Here is a 12,363-nt window from a genome sequence, read left to right on the forward strand (position 1 = left end):
GATGGGAAGAAGTTAAAGAAGAACCCAAGTACAGTGTAGTACATAGTACACCATAGTACAGTGTCTGCTGCGCACGGCTAGGGGCGAATGGCCGGATGATGGGCCTATTTGGGAGAAAGTCCAGGGCTGTTTTTTAGCCCCAGTCCGTCCCTGTCCAGCTGTGTTGTTTGGTTTAATGATGGTGATGTTCAAGCAGTCTCACGGTAACCAATTAACGGTGAGCTTTTAGGCGAGTAAGCTTCCGTATTATACAATGAATAACCATAATCTAAACTTACATTTACACTAAAATACCATTAAATTTACAGTTTTTGGAAGTGAAAAAGAAGTGATTGTGTAATTTACAGTTAAAAACCGTAAACTGATATTCCCAGAATTGCTTTCATGACACTTCATGTTTGATGTATTTTCATTGAAATTACTCTTTTTTTCTTAGTTTTTTTCTAACCAGTTATGTTCATTAGGGTTTAATGTTACATTTAATGTTGTTAAATTAATGTTTATTGCATTTTTAAAGTGTCATGGGCCGGAGTTTAGTGTTTGTGTGAATGACACTGGGCACCTTTGATATATTAGCGTTATCCTCCTGAGCTTTGATTCGTCATGTGACTCTCATCTTCACTGTGATTGGTTGTCAGTGTATATCAAAGGTACATCACAGATATTAGCATTTCAATAGGTTGGTAATTCAACACTATTTCAGTGAATGAAATACAGTTATTTTCTGTAAATTTAACTTACATCTGCAAAACCTTAAATGTTGCTACCGTATTTTTTACGGTGAAGTTCTGGCGACCACAGCTGCTGTTTTTTACCGTAAATGTTATGGGGATTTTTTACAGTGAACTCTTAGGTCGACCTCTTGTATTGAGCCGTTGATTCAGGGAACAGTGATTATTTAACACACACTCCACTCCAAACGCCGTCTTCATTTCAAAAATACATTTAGTTTATTAAACACAGCCAAGCATTTCTAAATTCAGTTCATATTTCAAGAAATTAAAATCCAAGCCAAAATAAAAAAGTGCTCAAAAAACTGTACTCACCCTGCCACAGATTATTTTTATGCTTTTCTCTTTCTTTTTCTTTTTCTTTTTTAATTTATGAAAGTTGTAGTTTTCTGACCCATGCTTGAGACGGTCACACCACAGGACAATTCTGAGATTGGGCTCAAAAATATAAAGAATCAAAAGACAAAGCAGTTTTTATAACAACAGGTCCATAAGACAAATAAATGTTTAACCATTCACTGCATTTTAAATTATGACAATACTAATTATATTAATTTGTATCATATCACATCAATAACCCATTGATCTGGAAGCAGAATCAGATTTAACTGTGATTTTCTGCTGTAATAATCAGTTTAACTGGTAAGATCCTCAGAGGGGAAGTTCTGCAGCGATTACCTAAGAATGGAAAGACAGTCTCAGTGAAGGACGTCCTGAATGTGAGTAAATGTGTGTTAGTTACAGGATCAGAGAATGACACTGTTCCTCTGTCATAGTCCAGCTGAACTCTCACACGCTGAAGCTTCACTTTAACAGGAAAGGCAGTTTCAGGTTGATCTGGAGAATGAGAGCAGTATTCGCTGTTCCAGTACCCCACACACCAGACATTAGAGTCAAAGAAATCCTCTCCCTTCCTCTGGTTTGATGCTGTGGTTATTCCAAGACTCCAGCCTGTATTGTCACCGACCTCCACATCCCAGCAGTGTGTTCCTGAGTTAAAGCCCTCAGATCCCAGGACACATGGATACCTGTGAAACCTCTCTGGATCATCAGGAAGTGTTTTATCTTCATCACTGAGCGACACACTGGTCAGATCAGACGAGAGTGTGAGACGAGGATTTGCTGTGTTTGGATCAAGAGTCAACGGAGCTGCAAAGAGAAGAACATCAGATTACAGGATGAAATATGATCAGAAATGTAAATATAAAACACATATAAAGACTTTCTATAAATCCTGCTATCATGACAAATATTATTATTATTAATATAAAAGTTTTTGTTATTACTGTAATGTATATCATACACTAAAGGAAAGCGATCATGAATCCTGCTATCATGACAATGGTCTGTCAGTTTCTGTCAGAATGGATTGAGGCTTCAGGTTTAATATCATATTCAATAAACACTATTGTATCCTAACACATGTTGGGTATAACGGGGCTAAAGGCTCTTAGATTTTATTTTCCTCTAAACCATTAGATGACACAAAAACTTGCCTCAGCACTTTCCAAAACATGCGCTTTTCGAGACGCTGGAGATTCGTCTGATCTTTGAGGCGATCTCAGGCAGCAGCGCAAAGTTGATCCTGCGCTCATTTGATCTAATATTTGATGTTTTTAAAAAGATTTAAGTAGCAAATACAAGGCGCTATAATTATTATAATTTAATATTATTATTATTGTTAATGTTGTCAGTTTTGTTCAAGGTAATTAAAGCAACAGTTTTTCAGTAATGGTGGAATATGTAAAAGTATGGTATTTGGGGTAAAGGCACCATATTTAACATGATAATAAACAGCTGCTGACTTTTCCATTCGTTGACATGACGGTTAGATTCAGATGATAAGTTTCATATATTAAGCTGGGTGTCCACCTTAGAGATAATCAACACATTTATAATGAAACCATCATATTTAAAAACCATCATATTATAATAAAATATAAGTTATTGTTATTACTGTAAATATATATTAAATTATTATGGGATAATAATTACTGTGCCTTTTGGCCCATGTGTGGCCCTCGTCACCTCATACATTTGACATGTTTTTTTAATAAAGTAAACATCTTTTATGATTTATTTTCACACAAAATCTGTTGCTCCATTAATGTTCAATACAAACCTGTATATTTTTCTGTATATCATACACTATAGGAAAGCGATCATAAATCCTGCTATCATGACAATGGTCTGTCAGTTTCTGTCGGAATGGATTGAGGCTTCAGGTTTAATATCATATTCAATAAACACTATTGTATCCTAATACATAAGCAGAGACCATGAGGAACAGACTTCTGTAGTCATTATGAGTTCACTGTATGATCTGATGATCTTCTGAAATACAGTTCAGATTCACTCAGAAACTCGAGTGATTATTAAATATATTTCTATCAGATGTTAATGCTGTGTGTGTTTCTATCTGAAGGATGTTTTGCGCTGGTGTCAGATCTGCTGAGACTCACTGTGTTGGACAGTTTCCAGCATCTTCTTCCAGACTCTGGACCGCAGGTTACCCAGATAACGGGACACATCAATCAAAGCTCCAGAACTCATCCGTGGATCCGGCTGTGGGATCTGGACTCTGGAGGAACATTCAGGAGTCAGAACTGCAGTGAATTTGAGTTCAGATCCACTGAGAGAAGAGATACGAGCAGCTCATCTAGAAGATTTGATGAGTGAATTTAATGTAAAATAAGCTGTATATAAGACACTATTAGACATCAGATGTATGCTGAGGTTGCGTTTGCCCTGTAGTAATGTGTGTGGACGTTGATGACGTGCTCCAAAATGACATACAGAAGATGTATGATCGACAGAAGAATAATGTGGTGATTTGAGCCAGGAAACCAACTGGAAAAATAGCTGAAGGTTGTTACCATTTTGGGAAAGCAGCTATGTATATATGCTAGGTAAACCAAAGAACGGGAGTTGTCTCCAGCAGTTGATTTGAATGAAGCTTTTCTGAAATCAAATTACCTTTGTAAAAGAGATCCGAGCAAGAGTTACGAGCAGCTCACTCACCTTTCCATTGAGGCGTTAAAGTTCTGGAAAATATAGAGTTTGAAAACATGTTAATATCTTATCAAACACTCTCATTGTCAGTGAGTCTCAAGTTGTTTTATGCTCAAAGAATGAAGCCAGATTGATTGGTCACCTTTAGAAACGAGACGTCATTGGCTTTCATCATCTCCTCCATGTCTCTGATTGTGTGTGAAAGAGCTGAGATGTGTGTGTTCATCTCCTCCAGCTTCTCCTTCATCCTCTGCTTCTTCTGCTCCTCTTCCTCCCTCAGTGCAGTGATTGTAGCTTCTTCTTCGTCTCTGAGAAACTGATGAAGCTTCTCAAACTCTTCTTTAATCTGACGCTCTGTGTGCTCAGCTTGAGACTGAAATCACATCACATTCACTTCAGTCAGCTCTGTGTGAACACACACTCCACTAATGTCAATAATAAACTGTGTGTGAATGTTGAGTGTTTAACTCGTTACACATCCTCACCTCGATGTGTTGGATTGTTTCATCACACTCTCCTTTCATTTCTTCTCCATGTTTGAGCTTGTTTTGTAAGGACGTCAGCGCTGTATTAAATTCCTCCTACAGGTTAAGATTAAAATCTGTCAAACTAATGAAGCTTTAAGGCAGGACATATATTTTTGAAGCTTTTAACTGTAAACAATGAACATCAAGAAATCATGTTTTTGCCAAACAAATGTTTTTTTACCCCGCCCCATAATCCCCCCTCTACTAAACTTTATACTTGGCACAATGCAGTCAGGCAAGTCCCGTTCTCCTGGCAACCGCCAGAATCGTCCATGGGATTGCCAGACAGAAAAGCGTGATTGGTCCAGTGGCGGTAGGGCTGAGCGGTATATCGAGTTTGTACAATATATAGATATATTTTTAAGAGACGACATGGAATGAGGCAATACCGTTTATATCGATATACAGCAGATTGATATGAGCGCATCTGGAAAATAGCTGGTATGCTGAGTGAGCTGATGCAGAGAAAGTGCATGGTACAATTTGCCTTCAACATGACACACTTTTTATTAAGGGCTTCAAGATAACTGGCTATAGTGCAGCAGAATGGGACAGAGATCTAACTTAGACTCGTTATTACTACCTTGCACCTTCCTGTAATGTTTCTATAAATATATATTTCTGTGCATTCTGACTAATAAACAAATCTCCCCACTATCCTGCAGCAGTCCAGTGCCCGTCCTCTCAGTAACAGTGTTTTTCTCGTACTGATCATATTTTATACCTGTTGCGTTTACATTTCTCAATGAATTTGACTAATAAAAAGGATCGCTTGTGTGTGCTGGTGCTTTTAGTCCAGCCTTCTTAAGTGGAATAAATGCTCGGTATGTGCCTTAAATAAATGCAACGTTAGAGGAAAATGACAGCCAACTATAGGCCTAAGTTACACTGAATATTAATTAAGCATTTTGGGCATAATTTATAATGTAAATTACATACAATAATTTGGAGTAAATGAAAAATGACAGAATTGTTTAATACAAATAAATAATAGATCGTATTCATCAGGCGTCAACACACTTCAGCATCGCGGTCACTAGACGATGACTGACACCCTGTGGTGAAATAATGGCGTATGTTTACAGAGCTTTCTCAGGTCGGCTTGGATGGATTAAAATTTCATTTTCCGTTGAGTTTGTAAAATAAAGTACATCGTAATCATCAGAACATCTCTCCTCCACTCTCTGTCTGATTCCACTACCTGGCGGGCATCCTCCCAAAATGGCGGGGATGTCGTGATTTCTGGGGGCGGGGCGTGGTGTCATGACGACATCTCATTCTCAATTGAGAATTTCCACGACCGGTGCTTTCCTCAGTGCATAACTTACATTTCACATGTATATTCTCCATCTGAAAATGTTAGAAAGTCCAGCAAATATGTCCATTTTGCTGTCAGGAGAGGACGAGCCTTTTAAAAGTAAATATTCGCTAATATCCAGGCTTCCGTGAACGAGCGCCGCCGTGTTCGGCATACAGACGGAGCGCAATAAAATAGGAACGCTATAATTATGACTAAAATGTTTCTAAAATATTTGTTATTGGACAATAAATATCCCATATGTGGAGTTTCAGACCTACAAGTAAGTATATTTTTTCTGAAAGTGACCATTATAATGGGGTAATATAAATATAGGCTATGCTTATATTATTTTCATTTTTAGTTTAGTGAATTTAAAAACAAAATGATTAATTTTGTTTTTAGATTGCAAACCCCCAATTTTCACATAATATATTGCATAGCCTACATTTGAACTGTATTTGTTTATAGTCTTTAATATCAACATTGTTTTTAGGACATCACTGGGCAGGATGTGAAATACATTTTTTATTAAAGAATTTTTTTAAACAGATTTTTTTTTCTTCATCCAAATCGAAACACTTAGAAAATACCGGGATATGATTTTTTTTTGGGCTATATCGCCCAGCCCTAAGTGGCGGCTGCTTTACTCCACTGCATCCCACGCTTTGCATTGCACTTGGTGATGTAAGGCTTGAAGCGTGGAATATTTAGTAGTGAGGAAATGTCAGGAATGGACTTATTGCACAGGTGTCAGCCTATCACGGCCCCACGCTTGAGTTCACTGAGCTCCTGAGAGCGACCCATTCTTACACTAATGTGTGTAGAAGCGTCTGCAGGCCGAGAGCTGGAGTTATACACCTGTGGCCATGAAGAGACTGAACACCTGAACTCAGGGATCTGGAGGAGCGGCCCAATACTTTTGGCAATATAGTGTATTTTAGTATCAAACACTTTTGGTGTGTCTTGTAATAAATCACATTTGAAAAAATATGAATAACCCATGACATATCTATTTTTTCCAAACATGTTTGTGATAATTTTATATCAGTAGTGATCATGGAGATTTAGTCTGAGGAAAAGTAAATAGGCTACTATTCTATTGTATACACAAATATTACCGTGTTTATCACTGTATTTAGCATTAAATGAGAGACATTTGTCTTACCTTGTAAGATGAAACCACTTCACTGATGGGTCTGAATTTATGATCATCATGTTGTTTTGAGTCTCTGCACACTAAACACACAGGCTGTTTGTCCTCCAGACAGAAGAGTTTGAGTTTCTCACTGTGTAAACTGCAGATCTCCTCAGACTCTGATGAACGCCTCTCATTTCTCTCCTTTATCAACGATTCACACAAGTTTTTTAACTCTAGATTAACTGGCGGTTCACCTTTTGAGGATCTTCTCCTGCAGACGGGACACTCCTGAGTGTCCTGAGTTTTCCAGAACTGTTGTAGACACTCTTTACAAATACTGTGACTACAGGACAGAAAAACAGGAACCTTGAAGATTTCAAGGCAAACAGGGCAAGTAGGATCTTCCAAAGATTTTGAATCCATTCCCTCGTCTTGTAAAAGATCCAATAATCTACAATTTACTTTCACTTTCTAAACTTTGCTTGGAAAAGTAAATAGATATTACAATACAAATCTAATTAAGAAATAATAAAAAATGCTAATATAATGTGTCCTCCTCTGTTCTTCTCAATACAGACTAGTTTTAGCTTTCAGTAAAAATCAAAGCAAGATATAATAAGACTGAAAACGGTTTTGTAATATGGTGGCGTTTCTGCTGTGACATAAACCCAGTGGTGGGCCGGCCATTGGAGACCCTCGCTGCAGCCTGCGGTGGACGTCCAACCCCGCCCACATCCAAGTGTGACGTCAGAAGCCACGCTCATTCCTGGATACGTCACATTCTCGTTGACATTGAAAAAAACGATTATACTACTAGATTAAAAAGTTCGTCGAGAAAAACTTTACGTTGGCTTGGGAGAGAGTCGATCAGAAAGTTTGAAAAGGTTTGAAAAGCTTAAAGTTTAAATATATTTAGTTTAAAGTAGTTTGAAGTTTAAAGTTTGACGTAGGCTATTTGAAGTCAGTGGATAGATAGATAGATAGATAGATAGATAGATAGATAGATAGATAGATAGATAGATAGATAGATAGATAGATAGATAGATAGATAGACAGATAGATAGATGTGGGCCAGTGACAAATAAGGTTTTCAACTGATAAAAAATTCAAATAGGCCTAGCTTAAAACTGCACATCACAGTAGTTATTATCTTTATGGGACGTATTTATTTATTTATTTATTTATTTATTTTACTTATGACTGAAATCTAAATTATAAACAATGCATTTAAAGCAGTTAAACTGAGAATCATGTCAACACCAGTCAAAATGTCATACAGGATAACGTTAATGCATTTTCTATGATTAAAACTTTTCAAATCAATAATACTTAAGGAATATATAAAGTGATACAGTAAACAATGTGTAGAGCTCAGAAAAAGAACATTTGCACAACAATTTTTTTCATTATATTGTGATTTCTTTAAACATGACCCTACTTGTTCAAGTTCTTTTCTCACATTTTAACACTGCGATGTGATTTAAAATGCAAAATGTCTGAAAATGTTTTAAATGACTCGGAATCATGTTATTATTGTTTCCTCACCTCCATGAAGTGAAATAATGTAGCCTATTTCAATGATTTAATGTCAGTGTTGGACTCAGCTGTGCTGCTTAATATTTTTTATAACCTGCTGTGATACTCTTTTCAAGATTTTTTGATTAATAAAAAGTTTAAAAGAACATAATATAATATAATATTATATTTCACAATATTAGGCTACTACTTTTTCTGTATTTTGTTTAAATAAATGCGGGCTTGATGAGCATAAGACACTTCTAGCAAAAACATAAAATATCCAAACTACACACACACACACACACACACACACACACACACACACACACACACACACACACACACACACACACGTTGGTCTATGTGGTTTACAGGGACTTTCCATAGGCGTAATGGTTTTTATACTGTACAAACCGTATTTTCTATCCCCTTACACTGCCCCTGCCCCTAAACCTACCCATCACAGGAAACATTCTGCATTTTTACTTTCTCAAAAAAACATCATTTAGTATGTTTTTAAGGCCATTTGAATTATGAGGACATTTGATATGTCCTCATAAACCACATTTATAGTGTAATACCAGTGTAATACCCATGTAGTTATACAAATTTGTGTCCTCATAAACCACATAAACAGGCTCACACACACACACACACACACACACACACACACACACACACACACACACACACTGCCCCTTGGATGACAGCTGGATCAGACCCAATACGCTGGGGCCCTGCATTTTTAGGGGGCTTCTGAGGGCTGATAATTTAAACAACCAGAAATGGCCATATAAACATGCAGCGACATCTCTGCATCCCCCTTAGTGGGGCACCCCTCTCTCTTTACGCTGGTAATGCTTCCGCCACCTCGCATCGACCACCTTCTTCAAACCACTGGCGTAGCCAAGAATCACAATGTAGGTGGACCCAGGGAAAAACAAGTGGGCCTAGCCTAAAACGCATCTGTTATGAAAATATAAAATATAGACCAACACTACCACTACACCTGCTTGAATACACCACCATTTAACCAGAGCACGCCTGTATGTCATCATAAGCTGTGTTAAGAACATAATGGTAAGAGCAGCTTTAGCATGCACCACACACACACACACACACACACACACGCGCACACGCATGCGCGCATCTGACAGACGCAACTCAACACTATCATCAAATCAGCACAACAGTAGTGAATAGTACAGTAGTGGATAGTACAGTAGTGGATAGTACAGTAGTGAATAGTACAGTAGTGGACAGTTTGTAAAAACAATAATGCTTGTCATAGTTTGGCTCAGTGGACACATACACCATATAAAATAAAGAAACAGTGACCAGGCAACTACATAGTAGAAAATGTATTTCGCCTTACTTTTGATGATTATAACAGGAGACGACGGGGCTTAGAGTTGAACACTGAAATTGCCATGTTAATCTTGGACTAAATCGGCCACCGTAGGAGTAAAAACAAAATCAGAATTGAGAGGAACAGAAACTGTTATTCACTGGATGGTCATATGGCTTTTCACCGCTAGATGGGGGAAAATATCACACAGCGGAGCTTTAACGCAATTTCAACATTGGGAAACGCACACTGGAGCTGCTTTTCTTTGAGGATAAGCATTCAATTTCGAGGCGAGAGCTCATTAGTCAGGGAGCAAAACGCAATAAACTGAATGTAACGAAGTTTGTAGATGGGAAGGAAGGAGGCGGGAACCGGCGAACATTCAAAGCTTTAATTCAAAATAAATAAACAAAACGAAAGTAAAACCGCGGGCAGCCCCTCACGGACGACTGCCCGCAAATACCCACAAAATAAAACGTGGGCAGCCCCTCACGAACGACTGCCCACACAAACATAATAAAACTTAAACAAAACTCAACACAAAATCCAGGCCTGGTCCTCTCTCGTCTTCCGCTGCCTTGGCTCCTCCTTTTATGCTCCCGTCCCTCTACTGCGAGACCGGTGTGTACTCATTACCACTCGTCACCGGCCCGCTCTCGCGGTCCCTCGTCCCGTTGCTTGCCACACCACATACCCCCATCGCCCCTCGCAGGCCGGGGGGCACTCCCGAGACTGCGCTATACCCCCCCCCTCCCGGGGGGGAATCACGCCGGCCGCGGCGCCTGGGGTGAGGACAGAGAGGCGAGAGAAATGGAGACGGGAGCACGAGGAGCTAGAGAACGAGAGAGGGGAGAGAGGGAAAAAAGAAAGAAAGAAGAAAAAAAAAATCTGGTCCGGTTCCCTGACACACTGCCGTTCGGCCCTCCGCCCGCCGAGAGGCTCTTCCTCATGGTGCTGTGCGATGGCACTGGACGCTTGGTGGACAGCTCGATCCTCCTCCGCCCCCTGGCAGCCGGCTGTGACCCCTATTTCTGAGGGACCCGGCAGCGAGCCCCGCGCTCCCTGCTCCTCCCCTATCAGGCGGACGGCAGCAGGCTCCGGCCCAAGGCAAGCGCGGCGACTCCTCCGCTCCCTCTCGGACGGCAGCCACCCCACCTCGACCCCGGGGCACGGCAGCGAGGTCTCTGTCCCACTTTCCTCGCTCCAGCACCATCGCCTCGGGCAGCCGTCGCGGTCCTCATTCATCCGCGTCGCCCGACCTCCTCAGCACCGCGATCCCCCTCAGCAGCGAGGGCTCTTCGACAGCATGTCCCTCCTTCCCCCCGGGTTTTGGCACCAGTGTAACGATGTTTGTAGATGGGAAGGAAGGAGGCGTTCAAAGCTTTAATTCAAAATAAATAAACAAAACGAAAGTAAAACCGCGGGCAGCCCCTCACGGACGACTGCCCGCAAATACCCACAAAATAAAACGTGGGCAGCCCCTCACGGAGGACTGCCCACACAAAGATAATAAAACTTAAACAAAACTCAACATAAAATCCAGGCCTGGTCCTCTCGTCTTCCGCTGCCTTGGCTCCTCCTTTTATGCTCCCGTTACTCGGCCGCGAGACGAGACCGGTGCGTCACGCAGCTGGCACTCATTACCACTCGTCACCGGCCCGCTCTCGCGGTCCCTCGCCCCGCTGCTTGCCACACCACACTTAACAAGTTCATCATCTAAATGCTCCTGCAGATCTTCAGAGTATTTTTGTACGAGACTCCGACAGGATCTCTTCAGTGGGCATGTCTTTTAGACGGGTTAAAAAGCCCCAGTAGCGGCCGGTTTCTTCGTATGCATTACACCTTCTCTGTAACATGCTGGTCAGGTTATCATTAATGACAAGGAACACATCTACACAAACCTTTTCACTGCCAGTGAGGATGTGATCAGGAGTTGTAGATTCATCTGCTCTTGTTTTATTTTTTATTTTGCGAGTGGTTGCGGTCCTGTATTCTTGGGCAGCAGAAATTAGTTTGGCTATCATCTCCAACTCTCCAAACTGTTAACGCAAATTTTCTACAAAAGTTGCAAGTGACCGAAACATTTCTACAGCTGTCACTAGATCCAAGTGTACTTTCTGAAGAACGGTGCTCGTTTTCTGAATGTTTTGCAGAATCTTGTTCCATAATATGCATAAAAATGCAGTCTCACGGTGAATTCGCAAGAGATTGAGCTTCATTTCGAGTAGCAGGGTTTTGACTGTCGTTTGCGGACAAGTTAAGCAAGACATCCAATAACTTTTGGTAATGCAAGCAAAGGGCTTTGGTGGCCTGCGCGTGAGTGGCCCATCGGGTGTCGGATAGTCCTTTTAATGTCTCTAGGCGACCGTTTTAGTTTGATTTAAGTCCATCCATAATGACTTTCCAACACCTTGGGGATGCCGGAAAAAAAATGAAAACATGACTGTATGAATGCAAAAAATGAAAACGTTTCACTGCAGCAAGTAACACTGTTCATTCCAACACGGTTCAGTGAATGAGCAGCGCAGGGTATCCAGTCAGCTAATGGGTTCACCTCCTGAATGTGAGCCCTCAAACCCCGATAAAGACCAGACATGTTAGATGTGTCATCATAACACTGGCCCCTGCAGTTTTTAATATCAAGATTCATCTCATTTAGGATCCATGATACGGACTAAAAAGTGAATCTCCTGTGTGACTGAATATTGGCAGAAATTTTAGAAAGCGTTCGAATACTTCCCCTTCTGTGGAAACGTAATGTACCACAAGTGTGAGTTGGTCGTCATGTG

At 40.4% G+C, this 12,363-nt stretch overlaps 1 protein-coding gene across 1 annotated transcript; it reads right to left on the reverse strand.

The window, feature by feature from the left end:
- Positions 1-1,335: 1,335 nt before the first annotated feature.
- On the reverse strand, positions 1,336-7,131 carry LOC137092158 (E3 ubiquitin-protein ligase TRIM35-like). The gene is made up of 6 exons (XM_067456419.1): positions 6,736-7,131; positions 4,229-4,324; positions 3,886-4,116; positions 3,753-3,775; positions 3,194-3,312; positions 1,336-1,880 (listed from the first exon to the last, which is right to left on the reverse strand). The coding sequence occupies exons 1-6, from the start codon at positions 7,129-7,131 to the stop codon at positions 1,336-1,338; spliced, it is 1,410 nt and encodes a 469-aa protein (XP_067312520.1).
- Between the last annotated feature and the right edge of the window lie 5,232 nt (positions 7,132-12,363).

This window comes from Pseudorasbora parva, chromosome 11, assembly GCF_024679245.1.
Source record: "Pseudorasbora parva isolate DD20220531a chromosome 11, ASM2467924v1, whole genome shotgun sequence".
Classification (NCBI taxonomy): domain Eukaryota; kingdom Metazoa; phylum Chordata; class Actinopteri; order Cypriniformes; family Gobionidae; genus Pseudorasbora; species Pseudorasbora parva.